This window comes from Neopsephotus bourkii, unplaced genomic scaffold (assembly GCF_033783945.1).
Source record: "Neopsephotus bourkii isolate Nb327-2 ecotype Australia unplaced genomic scaffold, CSIRO-AGI_Nbou_v1 NB_1574, whole genome shotgun sequence".
NCBI lineage: Eukaryota > Metazoa > Chordata > Aves > Psittaciformes > Psittacidae > Neopsephotus > Neopsephotus bourkii.
The window spans coordinates 5,526,323-5,545,584 of NW_026902050.1; the positions used below are offsets into that span (position 1 = coordinate 5,526,323).

At 40.4% G+C, this 19,262-nt stretch overlaps 1 protein-coding gene across 1 annotated transcript in view; it reads right to left on the minus strand.

Annotated features, from left to right (window-relative positions):
- Positions 1-8,713, minus strand: part of PPM1L (protein phosphatase, Mg2+/Mn2+ dependent 1L) — a 105,193-nt gene extending 96,480 nt beyond the window's left edge. Inside the window, exon 1 of the mRNA XM_061371657.1 lies at positions 7,774-8,713. Within this exon, the coding sequence (XP_061227641.1) occupies positions 7,774-8,172 (399 nt within the window). The 5' untranslated portion in view covers positions 8,173-8,713. The remainder of the gene's footprint in view (positions 1-7,773) is intronic.
- Between the last annotated feature and the right edge of the window lie 10,549 nt (positions 8,714-19,262).

A 19,262-nucleotide genomic window follows, 5' to 3' on the forward strand; every position in this document is an offset into this window, starting at 1 on the left:
TTTTGAACTTGCATTAACTGTAGTCTTACACTTGTCTTAACACCTTTGGGGTGAACTGAAACTCTATGCGGCTAATAAAGATCATAGGTCATTAACTCTTCATGACCTTCTTTCACATGGAAGATCTCTTGGGCTGGCCATGAACCAGAGAAACTGGTCTGTCCAGCTGGAGTAGCATCTGGTAACAGTCTGGTCAACATTGATGATAACATGAACCTGACTAGGAAGTCAGCAGCCAAAGGGAACTTGTAGTTACAAAAGCTGTTTTAAAGAAAAAAGAGCCTCACTCATACCTACCCCCCCCCCCCCCCGTTTCAGAAGGCAGTGGCACAAGGCATCACAAGGAACACACAGATCATTTTAATCAGCATAGATGTGCCACATGGTATGAGCAGCAACAGCTCATATTACTGTTTGCCTTTGGCATCCTGCCTGAGACACAGGCTGAGCACCTCAGCACTGCTGTACAGCTCCTCATGGGTCTGCTCAGGATGTAGCATATGCAAGGATCTACCTGGTGCAAAGACCCAAGGGCTGGCACAAGCAAACAGAGCACAGCTTGTTGAGGTAGAGCATCCCCTGTATGGATTAAGATGTGAGGTTTGTGCAATGCTCAGGTGCAAAAGCATGGTCACAAAATTGCCTGGACAGCAGGGAGCATGGTGTGTTGGTGCAGAGGCTTGCTTTGTGGGACACAGAGTAGGGAGGACGGCAATAGGGTCAAAAGGGTGGTTGAGTTCACTTAAATTTTAAGGTTTTAACAAATATCACAGTGAAGAAGTGGAGCTAGAGGCATGTGACTTTCTGTGTATAATTATAGCAGCTGCTGCCCTTAAATTAGTTTTGAGAACTCTCCTTTCAAGGGGTTAGATTCAAGCCAAATGGCACTACAGAAGTATGTAAGCATTATGTTCCTTTTCCCAGATCTATCAATATCTATACTGTGCTTAAAGTGAAGAGCAAGTCCTGAACCTTGAGACCCAAGAAACAGTGCCAGACACCTTTGGATTGCCTGTCAGAATCATAGACTGGTCTTGGTTGGAAGGGACTTCAAAGATCATATAGTTCCTGCCACGTACAGGGACACCTTCCACTAGACCAGATTGTTCATAGTTCCATCCAACCTGGCCTTCAACACTTCCAGGCATGGGTCATAAAACCTAACCGATCTTATGCATGACCATTTCCAAAGAAATCAGCATGTCCAAATGCTCCTGGGGATGGGGAAAACGTGAAGCACTGTCTGTAGTTTCAGTCTGGTGAAGACAATAACTGTGCGCTGAGGAAGTGTGTTAGACAGGACAGGTGAAAAGGGAGAGGGCTGAAGAGTACTCAGCAAGGGGAAATTTAGAAGTGCCAGATCCAGTGCCTGGCAACCCAGCAACTAGTATGCAGCCACCACAAAACAAAGTCTCCAGATGTCAGGAGATGGCTTTAAAAGTCACACTGCCAGAAGCCAGAACTCAACTTTAGGGAACAATTTACACTATAAATATTTGGCCCTCTAACAACTGGAAGGAAGGAGAAACACTACTCTGGTCCAAAGGAGCTACTGAAAACATAACACACAAGACAGAACTAGAGCAATCTGTTGTTTTAACTAATCCCAAATGTCAGAAGAATCCAAATGTTCTTTTTCTCACACTGTTAAACAAAAAAAATGCCCAAGTTCCTGACCTGGAGAGCAGAATTGATCAAACACTACTGCCCAAAACCACATTTAATGTGCGTATTACTGTCCAGGCTTGACACTAGGTTAAGCAGGACTAGCTAACAAGTCTTCACCACTGCTCATTTTGTGTGATAAGCAGCATCAGTAACATAAATCAGCACATTTTTAGGGAGTTTAAGATGCTGCTCATTTCTAAGCCTTGATCCATCTGATCTCTCTTAGCTATATAAGTGATTGCTTATGTATCTAAGGACATGGCTACAGCACTGCTACCGCAAGGTATCAAGTTAAAAAGTGTCAAGCACTCTTAACTGCGGTCTGAACATTCCTATTTGGTAGCTGTGAGATATCCTCTCCATCTACAGGGACAGATAAGTCGCTGAGCACTGACCACGCAGCAAGAGCATGCACACAAACACTTCCTATATACTCTGAGTTACTCAAGTTCTTAACAGAAACTTAAATGACTTCCATAATGTGAAAGCACCTAAGAATCAAAACTGATGTAATTAAACCAGTGGCAATCCGTTGGCTGCTTGCATGCCCAAACATGGAAGCACTGATCCAAGCTAAGCTGGCAGACTGCATTTAAAATTAATTGACTTTTTGATTTTCATAAGAATTGAAAAAGACTCAATCCTACACCAAATGATACAGCTGTTAATGGCAGTGATAAGAGTTCCTACCCCCAATTATATATTTTTTACACCATTTTAATCAATTTTAAGTCACAGTTCTGTACAGCAAATGAGCATGTGGTGTAGACCTAAATATCAAATAAATATGGCTCTGTAGGATGAAGATCATAACCCTGTAACATGATATCTAGGAATCAAAACTCAGATAAACTAAACAAAATGACAGAAATGTCCCTATATATCATTTTAGTTTATATTTTAGGCCACTTGTGGAGTTTATAAGCAGATTTGAGACCTGCATATCAACATGACCTCACCTATGTAAATATTTATTCAAACATTTAGGCACTTTATAGAGGATTATAGATTAGAAACTGAAGGAAAATACTATAAAAGGAAAACCATCCTAGCAGTTTCTTTTTAAAAACTGCTAAGCTTCAAAGATTTCACCTTGCAACTAGACTATAACATCCATAAAAATTCAAAGCTGTTGTCTGATTTATTCTTACGTTTTATTAAATCTCAAGCCATTAATCCTTAATGGCCTTTGCACAAAAGTATGATAGATACATTTTCATCTCTAAGTTTGCCTAAGTAGTTCAGCATCAGAAGAACAGCTTTTGAATTAGAATTAGCAGATCCAAAGGAATTTGGAAAAAAAAACCAACAAAACTGTTAGATTTCTCTTCTTTTATCACAGCATGAACACCTTCTGCTATTAGGATCAGTCACTAACAAAAAGAAAAAATAAAAATCAAAAATCACCAAAATAAAAGTATTAGCTCATTAGTATGTATTTGGTAGAAGGCAAACATTACCTTCCAACCATCAGCTAACATCTCCAATTAAATGGAATAACTTTCCCCTTACCAGTGCCTGAAAAGATGTTCATCATTATAGCACAACCAACACACAGGGGAGCTCAGCGTTGTGAAGGGTTAAAAATCATGTTAAGTGGTATGAGCACAAGTGTACAGTCACCATGTCCTACTCTGACAGTGTGATTTACAGCTGCCCTGCCCGAATTCTCACACTCTGGCAAATTTATTTTTCGCCTTCACTGAGGACTAGTCATCCCATATTCATGAAGGAGGAGAATATGCACAAGAGTGATTTTCAGTATTTCAGAAGTTCTCTTCTCAACCAAGCCTCCCAGCAACTTGTTTGTTGCAATGAAGCCGGAAGATGACAGCAAGTTCACCTCAGTGAATCAGGGAAGAATTAATCACGCTTTCAAGTACCTGTATTTTAAATGCACAGCAGGCTCGTTTAAACACAGCTGGCACCCTGCCCTCTTCTCCAAGCCTTACCTCAGCATTCACGTTTCCATAGTCTCAGAGAAAGACTCTCGCCATTATCTTCTGACTTTTCCCTTTCATTTTTGTCTTTGTAAGTTAATCAGTAACTAAACACTTCTGCCAACAGTTTCTGATACTGACTTCAACGTCCTGTAGCACACAAAGTATTGTGCGATTCTGTATGCGGTTACAAATATTAGCCATCTATACAGCAAATTCCCTCCTTTCCTTACATTTAAGCTCCCAATCTTTCCTTACACTATGAAGAAAAATAAAAAGGTGTATTTCACATACTGCAATACTATATCAGCAACTCTAAAAACTGATTATATCATGCAAAATACTCTAACCATACCTGCAGATCATAAAGGACAAGCCTTGCCACGTTATTATTTAAGGAGGCTAAGAGAAATAAAAAGAGCAAGACATTTTTTATGAGACAGTTACTGAGCTTTAATTTCCCCCCATCGTTATCCACATGAGTTTATGACTGCAAACAAGCACAGGCAGCATTTAAGGTACTATTGCTATAAGTATTTTTAAAGTCTTTACCTCACAGGGTTAGGAAAAAACAATGATATGCAACATAGCCATAACCATAAAACTGCAGATGGGAGCTTTGTTCTTGTTTAATAATGAGATCTCATTAAACTGAGTGCTTAAACCTTAAATATTTGAGAAAAGAACCCTTCAGTAAATGTTAGTTAAAATAGTCAAATCATTCTAATTAAGAAACCATCCTCTTCTTTGCTCAGCTTTCAAGTTCCTTTTGTTATTTTATCATTTACATTGTTTGCCACTTCTCCATCTTCCACTCTAGACAGCCTCAAAACTTCTAAATAGAGGAAAAAGGGAAGAAAAAAGAAAAGAAAGAAAAAAGAGGCACTTGAGCTTATCTTTCAGCCTTGTAAAAAAGGTGATGGGAGTACAGCCTTTACTTTCTTCTCGTCTTTTTTTATCCTGAGATTACCTTGAAGACTCCTTTGGCCAAACTCATTCAGAGAGACAATGGACAGAAACTTTTCTTAATTCTTTCCAACTCTACAACTTTGTCCTCTACCTGTTCTGCATTATTATTATTATTATTCAGTCTTTAATCAACAAACTTTGCATAAAAGGAAGGCTGCACTAACCACCATGTATCAAGTTTTCTCTCTGAAATATTATTGTCTTTCACAAATTGCAGCAGCACACCAGATACTTAGCTGTGACACAGAGGATTAATACTTATTTTTGCTTATTGCTTTCTCATCAAGCCAGCCACAAAATTAAAGCAAATAGCTGCCAGCCTATTCAAGTTAAAATTGCAAAATAAAAGGGGAAATGACACAACAGAAAAGTAGAATTCATGTAAAATGTTGGCAATATTTAAGCACAACTCAGTAATCTTCATAAATTAGCACTACAGAGTAAGTCATATTTTCAAATAATGTTTCTCTATTTTCCCACTTCAATGTGATACGGCAGGAAGTAATTAATGGAGACACACTCCCTTGTATTTAGCTGGAAAGAATTAATCTAGCATCTCATTTGTGGCATTGTCTGTTTGGAAAAACAATTCTTGCCCACATAGAACGGTCTATTTCACATGTAACTCCAGAGATTAGCAGTTCTTTGTTCTTTAAATACACATAAAGAAATTTTATGGGACCCCATGTGGAAAATTTAATCTTCACAAGGGCTTTGTTACATACGTAGGCAAAGTGCTGTACAGAGTCATTTATCTTTAAAAAAAAAAAACTAACCAAAAAAACCCAGACATCCAGAAAACCAATTCACATAGAGACCTGAAATTTAGTATTATCTACTACAGATTAAATAAGAGCATTAATTTTTTCCTGTTTCTTCTCCCTACACTCTTTTCTACTCAAAATTACAAAACCTGTCTAGATTAAACCCCATTTTTCTTCTTTTTTTTTTTTTTTTTCTCTTTATGCACTGCACATAGTCCATGCTTTTCTGCTCAGTTTTACATAAAATCTAAAGCTGGAAACTAGTTATGCCGTCAATGATTAGGCACTTATTTCTGTAGGAGTAAAGGCTATTAAGAACACCTGAGAACTGCATTAGAAAGATAAACAAGAGGTACTAGATACACATTTTTTTTAATATTAACTTTAGTAAGGTTTTTGGAAAGAGATCTGCTAAACCTTTCAAAATAACAGGCCTCTTAAAGAAAAGCCTCATACTTTGCCACTGAAACAATTAGAGCAGGTTCTAAGGAATAAGAATACAAGAGACAAATGAGCTTTCCACAGATCCAGTAATATCATTAATATATCCTATCCGTGTAATTCCAAGATCCACAACAAAACAAACAAAGCAAACAATATATATATAGGGCACGTTCTTTTTTTTAGCTATTCTCTGTGTTATAATGGGTTTGCAATCAAGCGCAAGGCAAGATACATGTACGATACCAAATTAATGAAAGAAATAAAATCTCTCTTTCACAATGCCAGAGTCTAAGTGTGTGTATCATACTTGTATCTGTAACAATCTCAGAATACTGCTTAAAAACATGACACAGATATTCCTGCAAATTTATTTTGGCTAATCAGTTCAGACAAGGAAAACTGTCAGTTTAAACAAAGGGGAAGAAGGCAGCAGATAGAGCACAACTACCTCCTGTCCAGCTCCTCAGAAAACAGGAAAGCACCAAACACACTGGTCAGAGCTAATATTCTTTCAGGAAAAGATGTGAAAACAGTTTGCAATACATAGACATTTCTACCTGCATTCCTCGAAGGCCAAGGATAGAGAGCTGGCACAAATATGCCAGTACAAGTTGGCACAGCTGCACCGCAACTGAAATCAGATGTAAAAAGCAAAACAGGGCTCAGTCACAACCAGAAATTGTTGTGAAGCTGACAATTTTCACTGTCCAAAGTGTTTGAATTATTTTAAAGGGAGCAAAATGCTGTATGCTGCAAGACAGCAGTTGGACACATGACTGACTCCTTTTACTACCATATGGGCAGCAGAAGAGAAGCTTTTTGATTCTGTGCCTCAGGCCTGGATTTTTTAGGCAGCACTTACAGGTTCAGAGGGGCAGCAGCTCCACACCCCTGTGCTCCACCAGTGCCTAGTCACTGCCAAGGCTTTTCAAGGAAGGACTTTGACTCCTTGATCTGTGAAAGCAGCTGAAGGAACACCCAAGCTTGCTCCCTGACTTATCCCCCCTCAGCAGGAGCACTTTGTGAAAAACTTCACCATTTCTCTGCAGTTTCCATCACCCCATCAAAACCCGGAAGGTTCTCTCATACCCAGCATGATGGTTGCTTCAGCTAATTTGTTACACAAGGACAAATTCTTTGTCCTTTCCCACAGTTATGAAACATGTACTTTGTGCTATACAAAAAACTACCTGGCAGCACCACAATCTTAAATAAAGAGGAAGCTATCACTTCAGCATTTGTAATCTGTAATAAACGAAACATCCCATCAAGCTGTAACACTAATTACACACCACAACCTGAAGGAAATCACCCTTCCTAAAAAAGTTAAGAGGTTAAACACCAGAAAGTTTCAAAATGAGTTTTCCTGGATTTCCACTAGGGAAGGAACACGTATGACAGCACAGCTGTAATGACTTAAAATCTACATGCAGCTCCCAAACATGATACTCGTTCTCAGTAACTTGCCAGTCCTCACTTGAGGTGAATTCCTGTGAAGACAGATTTTACGCACCCCGGCTTTAAGAGGACTGCTCTCTAATTGCTGCTGATGAGCCCGGCTCCTGACAGGAGGGAGAGACCAGCCCCGTGCCAAAATCAGATCACACCACACTTCGCTGTAACAAAAGATGACTCCAGGGAGTTTGTGCTCATCATCGTTATTCCATACACGTAAGAGCCACCTCCAACGGCTTTTACTTCAATTAAACCTTTACTACTGCAAAGGGCAGCCAGGGTATAAACACATTTATACCACGCTGACTGTAGAAGGCTAATGAGAAATAAAGGGAACAGAACATCCTCAACCCCTATTTAGACACTCGTGCCCTCCTCCCCACCCCCAAGAAGCAAGGAAAGCCCCCCCCCAATGTCTCAAGATAACCACACAAACCTGGAAGATGAGAACAGATTCATCCCTTGCCCTGTAACCATCCACCCCCCAAACCCCCTTTTTGCTTTTTGTGCATTTTTTCCAGCTGAACACTTGCCTCTCCTCCATGCCCATCAAATATCCCGAAGATGGAGGGGTGAGTCTTGTTCACCAGGTCAGTGATTACTTCGAACCTGTCCTCCATGTGATCCCTCCGGCCTTGGATGGAGTAGACAGCCACGTTGTGGCTCTTGAACTCCCAGGTCTTGGAGAACTCTGCGTCCAGCACATCTAGCCCCCCGAGCCTGTCATTCTGCATGATCTCGGCCACCTTGCCCTTCACCATCTTCACCGCATCCCTGCTGGACTTAACAATGGTTTTCACCTCATCCGTGTGGAAGAAATAACTCCACAGGGCCAGGCTGATGCACAGCAAGAACAGGGTCTCCGGTCTAAGCAAGAAGTAACGCATGATCCGACCCAGCAGAGACAGCAAAGTCATTGTATCCTCTATCATTTATTATCGAGACCGTGTATCCCCACACCATGCAACGCGCACCCGGCGGCCGGGGTGGCTCTGAGCCGAGGCAGCGAGTCAGTGCATGCTCCTCCGCTGAAGTCCCGCGCCCGCCGTTCCCTCCTCGCGGCGGCGGCCTCTGGGGGCCGGCTCCGCGCACCGCCGCTGCCGGGCGGCGGCCACCTGCGGGTCCCGGCCCCGCGGCGCCCCGTGCCCCCCGCGGAGGGGCCGCACCGCCAGGAGCGGGGCGAGGAGCGGGGCCCGGCTCGGCAGGCTTCACCGGTGCCGCACCCCCCGCGGCCGCGTCTCCTCTCAGAGCCCGAGCTCGCCTCGGGCACCCCTAGGCCGCTGCTCCGCCTCAGGGCCCCGAGGGAGGCCGCCGCACTCCGCCACTCTCGAAGCCCGGCCGGCCGCAGCGAGAAAGTGCTTGCAGGGCCGCCCGCGGGTACCTGTCTCCCGTGTCCCCCACGCCTTGCGCCGTCCCTCCCCCGAGGCGGAGCGCCGCTACTGCTGCCACCGCCTCGCCAGTCCCCGCCGCCCGACTACAAGCCCCAGCGGCCGTCGCGGGAAGCGTTGCGTAAGGCGGCGCGAAGGGATCTGGGGCCCGTAGTCTGGCGGCGGGGCTGGGCCTTTGTCCGCGCAGGGTGGGAGTGGGGGTGCGAGAGGTGCACAGCCCTTTGGCTACAGAGAGCTCGGGCTCCCCTCTGGAGGAGCACAGGTGAGCAGGTTCTGGGGTGTAGCTGGCCCTATCTCCAAAGGCAGGATGACCTTACTGGCCACCCTGCTTCTGCTTATAACCCGGTACATCCGAGACACGAACCAGTCCTGAGATTTTGCTGGGAGGTAACCTTACAGAACTGTTAGGTAGTCTCCAGGTACATCCACGGGCATGCAAGTGTACAGGAACCAAAGTAGGAATTTCTCAGTTATAAAACTGGTGGCAGAATTTGCCTGGACAGCATTCTAATGACCCCCCACCCCCAACCCCATGTTCAAAAGAATTGTTTTATTTCTCCAAGCCATTTCTGTAAACCATCGTTTTTCTGCTAACTGATAAGGAATGAAAATTGCAAGCTGTGAGAGTGCGAGCACAAGCTGGCTGGAATATAAACAACAACTCGGCATAGTGCCCGAGCTGTGAATGAGCCGAAGTGATTTTCAGCTGATTGGCAGGCCAGGTGTCCAAAACCTGACAAAATTAGCCTCAGAGAGTATGACAGCTGATATAATATTCAAACACATACGAGTGGTGTTGAATTAGCAAGCCACAAAACCAGTCTGAAATTGTGAGTGGAAAATATGGTAAACTGCCTTTATAGCCAAGGCTGAGCTTTTGGGTCTACACCTTCCAGTCTTTCAGCAGCTCCTACCCCCTTAGGGCTTTGTTAACACTGAATTTACACATAAATGTGCATGACCTATTGTTTTGCTAGTTTTCTTAAAGAGCATCTTAAGTGCATTACATAACTCCAGCCCTGGTTAACACAAAGCTAATGATTTCAGCTTTTTTGTTTCTGATTCTTACATCCAACTCTGAGAAGCAGGAACATTAATTACAGTTGTTGTCTATAATTGATACTGTTTTATATCTCAGAGGTACGTCACACTTTGTCAGTATTTCAAAGGACAGTCCAAAGTTTTACACTTCAGGGCTGAAGAAACGCTTACCTTTATTATGTTCCCACCTGTGACTGTCTGCTTGAGTTGAGCTTTAGGCTCTTTACCTGAAAGGCCAAAACATGTGTCCACGAGTTTGGTGGTCTGTCAACAACACAGTCGTTGCAGCATCTGTGGCTTATGATGTGGCTGGAATAGCTAACTGAATGAGTACTCCCAAGAAACAAGACTAAATGTGACAAAAAGGCTAAAATAAGTTACACTAATGAAATAAAATTTTGTTACTACAAACTTTATAGCTACATTTAGCCTGAAGAGTTTCAGTCAGACTAAGTCCCCATTTTGTGAATAGAGCTTTTCTAGCAAAACCTTTTGGTTTAAATAAAGCCTGTTCTGTCTAAACTGTGTCTTTGTGTGCCTGGGACACTTGCATTACAACACAGATCCCTCAGAGCAGTCAGTTTGTCTTTGTGTCTGTGCCCTTTGCTAATTTCTTCTCCCTGGCTGCGCTGCCAGCATCAATCCCCTTTGACTTGTTCATCGTACTGGCTGAAAGCTGTATGTGGCCACTAAGCAAAGTTGACTCTGTAATGATTGTGTTTGGTTTTAATAGCTGTATTATGGCTTCTTTTAATTTGGTGTTCAATGGCAGATAAAATAAATGTAAAAATGTGGAGAACACCGCTCACTACCATCAATTAATTCATTGTTTATTTAACTATCATTTTAATGGCATATAAATGTGTATATACTGTGAGAGAACAGCGACCTGTATGGAAGTTGTGTTTTACAAGTTGAATTCAGACTATGGAATTGCAAAGTGAAATAAAGCAGTTTCAAGTGCACAAATCACTATTCCAGCCACCAGCATACATCTCCTCATTGTTATTTCAGTTGCTGAGGTGTAGTACCCATACACTGCCCAACAGTTTTGTACAAAGGATTGCAGGATCCTCGCTGTGGTAAATGCCCACAGAAACAGAAGATGCTCTACACTACCTTGAAGGAGTCCATTAGCAAAGTAATAATTGTTGCTTATCTTTGTTATGCATATTTTATACTGCAAGAGAATTGGAGTTGGTTCTAAAAGCATCTCAGCTGTGAAAATACGATCTGAAGGGCTCTGCAGCTGCAAAGTGTCCAAAGCTTTCCTTTCTGAGTGGGAAGCAGATGAAACAATAGGGTACAGGCAAAGTGTTGTTCTAACAAACAGATGCAATGGGACAGCAACTGTCGTCATGGTGAGACCACCTCAGAGTGATCCATGTAATTATTCCCACCTTGAAATGGAATTGTTCAGTAATTAAAAGTGAAAAATACAGGTATTGAGTACATGTTCTACACCAATTTACTGTTAAGTGCAAAACTTCAACATTGAGAGAGCGCAGTAGGCTGATCAAGAGGTGGGCCAACAAACCCACCTACAAGTTTCATTCTGCACTCTGTGGTGGAGTCCTGCACCGTTTACTCTAGCAAATCTCGCCAGTAAGATATAGAACTTTGAGACCCAGACATGTTCAAAAGCAATCACTGAGTCAGCTTCACAAATAAACTTACGAATTTTACACAGTGTAATGACGTGAACATGTGGAAAACATTTCTTGCTCAACAGCTCCTCCTACTGCTTACACGTAGCATAAAGCGATCAAGGCATAATTTGTTTTTATGCCTTGGCTACAGAAGCAAATAATCTGCTATTACAAACGTATTCATTGTCTATCTAGTGCTGTAACACACAAGAATTGCGTCTATGTTGCCTGATATGAAATTAAATGAGAAATTATTTTGGGTCCAAGAAAAAAAAACCCAACATGTAACTTTCATTCATACGCAATTTTTATGATACACAATTAAAATACAGAATAAGATATTTGAGAAAGCACTCACTTTTTGCTAGTCTGCACAATACTATCACTGATAGAATTACAATTTATTCCTTAGAATTAAAAAAATAATGCTTTTGATTGTAAGAAGCCTCACTTTGTAAAGACACTCACAAGGATAACTTAAAAATAACCATTTCATTCACTGTAGCTGCAAACTGAATTTACTATTATTTTACCCTGGGGAAGAACAGTGAAGACGCAATACTGAATAGGTCATCAACTTTACTGCACAATTTCACTATCACAAAGCATTTAGCTTGATGGAAATTTCCTTGTAAAAATACTACCAAAATCTGTAAAATTTCTATTCTGTAGTATTCTCTGGCATGCTAAGATTTTGAGTATGCCTCTGTTATTATGTATTGTATTCTTCTGCCTATTAGAAAATACTTCTGAGGATTTTCAGATTCAGTCAGTGCTATCAGCATAATCAAATGTGCACACTAACATAGCTTACTGCAGGCTAGTCCTTGCACTGCAGGTCAGAACTCTTGAACTTGTATCAGAATATCCCCAGAAGCTTACAGAGGCACCTCCCTTTCTGTTGATATATAAAATCACAATAGAAAAAACAGTACCAATGCTAACTATAAAACTGGCTTTTTGCATGTCAGGAGTAAAACTGCAATGTAGCAAAATATTGTATACTTTTCAGATGTTTTAAATAAATAAATTTTAGAATTTAGGATTCTGTCTGTCATCATTCAGGATGACACACAGCTCTCCAGAGTAATAACTGTATAGCAATATCATGAACTGTCTTCTACAATAATTTTGGTAAATAAACAGGTAAATAAAGTTCAGCTTTTCTGCCAATGACTTTTATCCTTTCTTTTGATCTCAGCTGATATAAACAACGCTTTCTATGAGTGTTTCCAGAATTTTATGTTGCAGAAAATGCCAAGCATTGCAGGTAAATTCTGCCTTCTCCCAGGTAAACCCATGAAGAATCTTACTGGAATTTTGCTCATCTTGCATCTCTGTTGAAGAGGAACATTTGCAGATGGGGAATGAAAATAGCAGTTTTCCACACCAGTTGTTCTTTTCTGTTTTCCTTTCATTATAGTGCATTTTCATGTGTGAAGTCTGATTTTTGTCTATTTCCTGGCAACACAAAGTGTCAATGAGAGTCACAGGATACAGGGAGATTTCTAGAAAATTAAGAGTCCTGTTTTAGCAACATCCTCTAACATCAGATTCTGCTATGGAATAGAGTGCACCAAACCATAAAGTGAAGCAGTGTGTCGCTGTGCAGCTGAAGCACATCCTGGGTACATTGGGAAGTTTATATGTAGGCAGATGCCTGCATACAGGCAGATAACATGAGAAAGGAAATCTCAGACCTGGCTTGCCAATGTTAGAGTATATGATTTCTGATTATATGTGTATGATTTGGTGTCAGTTATTCCTGAAGAATATTTCAAGAAAACAAAATCCTGTAATTTCCCAAGTAAACTAAGGGGAGTTTTTTATTAGTGCTTGCATGTTCTTGTTTACTTTTAATATCAGAGCCAAACTCTCCTGTGATACACACAATCAACAAAAATCTAAACAGGGATTATTTCAGAAGGAAATTATGGGGTCTATCAACTTACAGAACCTTGAAGTAATACAAGTCTGGTATTGCAAGAAAAAGTTGGCTATCATAGGTGAAAAGTAAAGCATTTTTCTAACAGTAGGCTCACAATGCTGACATAAAGACAATCTGCAACTGGCATAAGGAAGTGAGATGGAAAGAAGCTGACAGGAATACAATATGGTTCTGGTCTCAGTAGCTGTACAGTTACCAGGTGATCCAAATAAAAGGTTCACAAAGAAACTCTAGCACTGCCAGTGACAATACCATGCAAATGAAGCTCTTGAACTGAACTGAACTTCATGAACTGAATGAGCTGAACTTCATGAACTGAATTAACTGAACTTCATAAACTGAAGCTCTTCATAAACTGAAGCTCCCACTGACTTCAGTGGGAGTTTTTGCCTTGGACCTTGGTGGGAGCACAGTCCCAAAATTCTGAAACTAAGGCCAGCTCTTAAGGTCATGACATACTCTTGGAAATTCTCACTGATTCATTCTGAGGTTACCCCAGTTTCCCCTATGTATCATGATGATTCAAAACACATTTTTCACTATCAGTTTCTAGAGATGAACTCACTGAGAATTGGAGCATGACTGAGATATCACCAAAAAAGCCCGGCAGATGAAGCCGGAGATGACCCTCACTGCCAAAGCTGCTACATAAAGTTTCCTTTTATTGAAATAACTTTGCACTGCTACTGAGTGAAGATATATTTGGAAATGTTTGTAAAGTATTTGCTGGTGAATTAATGTATTACCAACCACATTCGTGAAGAACTCCAAAATATGCAAGTAAAATATAAATAGAAGCTAAGCAATTTACAGTAACTTTGAATTAGCTATAAACTGGCAGCATTCTTATTAATCTTTCTCAGATTTGAACACAAATTGATAAAAAGTAACAGCAAAGCAATCTTAATTTTCTTCTACATTAATTTCCACTCTGTTCAGCAGATGTTTCTTGTCTTTGTTGTAGACTAATTTGCATTAAGCAAGAGACTACAAATTTGATTTATACAATTTAATTCCTTGCAGTTTTACTTCTCTCAAGTACATTTGTATGCAAAACATTATGGGCTGTATTCCTGACTAGATCCTTAGGTCAGCTATTCTAGTCTTGTGCCAAAACTGAGAAGAGAGGGGAACTGAGCTCAGAGGTGCCTTTTTTGTGACTTACTCTAAAACTAAAATTAACTGTGGACAACTGCAGTCAGTTGACTGCACAATTTAAAATGGATCCCAAGTTGCTCTGTGTTCCATGACTCTTCAAGAGGTTAGTTACACCCAGGGTGAATTTCAAACCCTAACACCTTACCCTAACCATACTCCTAATATACCAGGAAAGTAAAGCCTTACGAAAGACGTGATCAAGATAGCTGAGCTCTGGACTACTAAAGATCTCCTTGAGCAAGCTAAGTAAATTGGTTTTCTGACTGCTTTATGGTCCCTGAATGACACAAAGCAGGCAGCCTGTGTTCCTTTTGTCTTTGGGTATATGTGATTGATTCTCACACACTGCTTCATTTTCATATGCAGCCTCAGGGACAGGCTCCTTTTACTCAGTTCGAAAAGCTCACTGATTTTCCCAATTTTTGGTGATGGAGTGAGAGAAATATTCAAACAAGGATGGTAGAGGGGTTTTTTGTTTGTTTGGTTTTGTTTGTTTGTTTGTTTGTTTGTTTTTAACTGGGATATAGAGGATTTATTAAGATTTTTCCCATTTTTAAAATTATAGGGTTTGTATGTATCCCCAGTGCTCGAAATTTGCTTGGAATGTGTCTATTGTTACATAAAGATGAAACATTCATACCTCTAGGACTGAAATGGGATATGTTTTCTATGAGTAGCAGGAAAAGGAAGAGACTCAGACTTTTTCTAAAGAAGCAGCACAGAATATTGAAGTAGGAGAGAAAAAAAACCACATAAAGAAATACAAAAGTAATTAAAAACAAAAGTAAAATCAGAAATTAACTGTTAGGGACACACACAGAAAAAGACTTTAAAAACATCCTGTGTCAGGTAATAGGGTAAGTTGCTTTAAGATACTTAAATGTCTATGCTCCCCTGAGTTGTACTTAAGAAAGTTTGAGTTCATAAGAAGTGGATGCAGTAAGAAAAGTGGTAATTCCATATGCAGCTCCTACTCAAGAACGTTTTAAGTGATATCTATTCTTCTTGTGTGTCTGCAGTGACAAACTCATTTCCTTTTGTTTGTTCTCCATATTCTTATGGGCAATATGTCTAGTGAGATCCAAATGGCACGGTTTTTACTAAAATAGCTGCATGGGTTGGTACCATCAGCTGTCAGAACTGTCTCTCCTTCCTTCCCACTTTGAGAAATACACACGCCACAGCACCATCTGCTTTACCATCATGCAAATTTGCTGCATAAGAGATGTATTTTAGTGGGGAAAATCAACTGACTAGAAGAGAACTTTATGGCTTTCTTTTAATTTCCTTTTATATCTGCTTCCCTCTCCCCTCAGTTCCCACATCAGTCCTAGGTCTCCTGAGGCACCAGACTGTGAAGCTGACACCAGATGGGGGAATGAGTTTCAAACAGCTGTGGGCTTCCCTACTGCTGCTTCCAGACATCAAGGATTTATTTCTGCACATGCATAGGGAAAAAGCTGGTGATAACAAGACAGTACTAAATCTAGTTTTCTTCCCTGTGAGCTCCACTGCTTTAAGCATTATCACAACCTGCAAAGTTTGCCATGATCATATGGCCACATGCCCTGTTTGAGAGGGCAGAACAACTGGCAGCTGCTTTCAGCTGATGTAAAAGAGGCAAACAAAGGGTGAGAGAATGCGTAGAAGGAATGGAATGTATTTACATGGATCCCTCTGCAGGAGGCTGTTTATCAGATGTTATGAACTGATTTATTTATAACTAATGACATCTCCCAAAACATTGTTCTCTGCTGACCTTTACACTTAAATTGAAAGTCATGACACCTACTCTGCCAAGTAAACAGTGTAATTTTAAACTAAAATATGGGGGGGGGGGGGGGAGCTTCTTGCTGTATTGTAAATTCATTGTTTCTACTGTGTCTCCTGCTTTTTTACCTTACTGTCTTGGCTGGTCACTATGGATAGTGATATTCTGCAGAATAACCAGTAAACCTGATTTAATATGGGAGCTGAGGACACTTAGCCGGTAATCTGATCAGTTCCTTATACTGTCAGCGCCTTATACAGGGGTTCTGTCTCTCAGTGGCCTGTGCAATGCCCAATCCATTAGTAATGTTCTGCAAATAAGGAACTGGGATTTGCACTTTTGCCGGCTGATGTAATTAGTCATTGCCTCCCACAAAAACACAGAAAGCAATTGCCAGGCTATTTCAACCCGCTGCATCCTGCCTCTTCTGACTGTCAAACCCATTTGTACCAACATGTTAGAGCTCGGCTTACAGAACTGAGACATTTGCACCCAGAGAGGATTGTGTCCTTTCTTTGATCCCCAGCTCTGCTCTCCCTAGCAGCTTCCAACAGCCAACCATAATGAGGTTCAGCAGTATGGAAAATGCCAGCATGCTGGAGTCATCCGTGCCCCAAAGAGACAGCGAATGCACCCCCCACTGCCATCAAGCCCAGTGCTGTGGGACTGCAGACACGTGTTTCACAATTGGCTCATCATGGTCAGCTACGCCTGTCATTGCTTTCAAACCAGGATGCTTCAGGAGTCACAGTGTGTCCTGTCACCTTTTCCTCTCACAATGCTAACTGGACTCTGCACAACAGAGACACAAAACATATTGATCAATCTTGTTTGTTGCTGCCCTGCACTAATGCACCTCAGAATAGGCAGATGGATTGTTAGAATTAATGTTAGAATTAATCCTGCCTTTTTAGAAGTGAAAAATAGTAGATAAAGCAGTTTCTGCTTTAAGACATTCATAATATCTCATTAAAACTAGGTCTGGACCCCACACAGAGACCTTTCACCTTTGCCCATAACTCTTCATCAAACTTATTTTCTTCTGTGGTGCATGAAGGGAAAAGAATAATCAGGGTGGAGAGAAACTTTTTAGTATTGGATTGAAGAATAATGAACTATGTGAAAGTGATTTGCAAGTATGAGAGTCAGACAGTGGAACTTGCACAAAATGCAGTGATTTATGTTCAAAATAAATTTGCCTAGCCAGAGGACGAGAAGTTTATTATTTTACAAGAAAACCTTACCACTTACAGAGTTTAAATTTTCTACAAAGAACCCAAATACATAAAATTTGTCTTATCTGTGTGCATTCATTTCTCTGACTGCATTCATTTTTCAGCCAATCTTTCTATATAAGAAAGTTTATAAAATCAGAAGGCTAAAATACACAGAAGTATATATTTGGCTTAACTGTGTTACAGTTCACTGTTCTCCAGGCCACATGACCTTGAACCCTTCAGACAGCTTTTTTAAATTTGCTCTGGCCATCTATACTTTGCAATAGCACCTATCAGAAAAGTGGATCCATCTTATATTTTATCCTTGTAATTTCTGAGTAATGAAATTGATAGATTAAGAGAACTTGAGGCAGAGTTTTCTCAACCTTTATGTATTTCATACCTATTTTATGTATTTCTCCACCTATTTTCTACTAGAAAACAAGCCTGCATTTCTGCACTGCCAAGATAATCGGTGATGCTGCTTCTATATTCATATTATTTTGACAGGGGTTCAGACCTTTCCTCCATATGAATTCTCTTTATTTAGATACTTCTTTTACATGTGTCCTAGTCTCTAGGACTATGTTATAAAAAATGGGAATTTCTTTTCTGTGTAATTCTCGAATCACCACTGACAAAAATTAATTCTGAAGGATAATTAGAACTATTTTAGAAATATATGAGGAAAAAAAATGAAAATAAATATATTCACAGTTTATAATTTAAAGCAATGCAAAACCAGTCTGTGTAGATGTTACTACACTGTGCCAGCTCAGTGTATATGCATATGACTGGCAGAAGAGTATGTATTTTACTAGTGGTACAATGATGTTAATTGGGTATTTCTTCAGTTGTGAAATTTCTACATGCGAGCTCTAACAGTATTCCTATAAAATACTGTTTTGCATGAAACTTCTTAGGTCTTATTGCCATCTTCCGAAAACTTTTCCATACCCTTGCAAAAACTCATACATGGATCAGCAAAGAGGTTTTTGTTCTGTGGCTTTATTTTCAATGTAATCAAGCATTACCAGAGGGATGCTATCTTATCTAAGAGGTGGATCTTTTCTAAATATGGTGCGGTTATTTGCTAAACAATAAACTAATAAGAAGTGGGATTCTTGAGTTTTAATATTTGATCTGTTCTTTTTATCATACTCCCAAAGAACTGCTGCTTTCAAGGCTCAGTTTAAGGGAACCACTCTATTAAGGACAGTTACCATGTTGTGAATGCTCCATTGCTGGCAGTGTTCAAGGCCAGGTTGGACAAAGCCTTGGTTCACATGGTTTAGTGTGAGATGTCCCTGCCCATGGCAGGGGGGTTGGAACTAGATGAGCTTAAGGTCCTTTCCAACCCTAACTATTCTATCATTCTATCTGCCTTAGCTCCTCCAGTGCCCCTATATAGTCAGAAACTGCAAAAGCAGTGGGTCTTTGAACCAGAAGGTCTCATTTTTAACATTTCTCTTTGGTTTTCTCTTTATATCCTTCTCTTATTAATAGCCATTTGTAACGTAGAATTCTCAGAATTTTAGTATAGATGTAAAAATATCTTCTTTAATACATATCCATCTTTATGACTAAAAACAGAGACGTAATGACTAGCCTAAAAAGACTGATTCCTTTCAAAATTGTAAAAGGCTTTCATCCCATGCTCTGATCTTAAATGATGACATTTTTAATCCTGGAAGAATGAGGCATTGCCACTCCATATAAATCAAAATCTGAGTTTGCAGCCTAATTTAATGAATAAAGGGAAGAACAGTTTTTACTGGAAAATGCAGACATAATCATCAAATGATGGATAACATAAGGTGAGTGGTAAGCCATTTCTTAGAAGAAAAAGA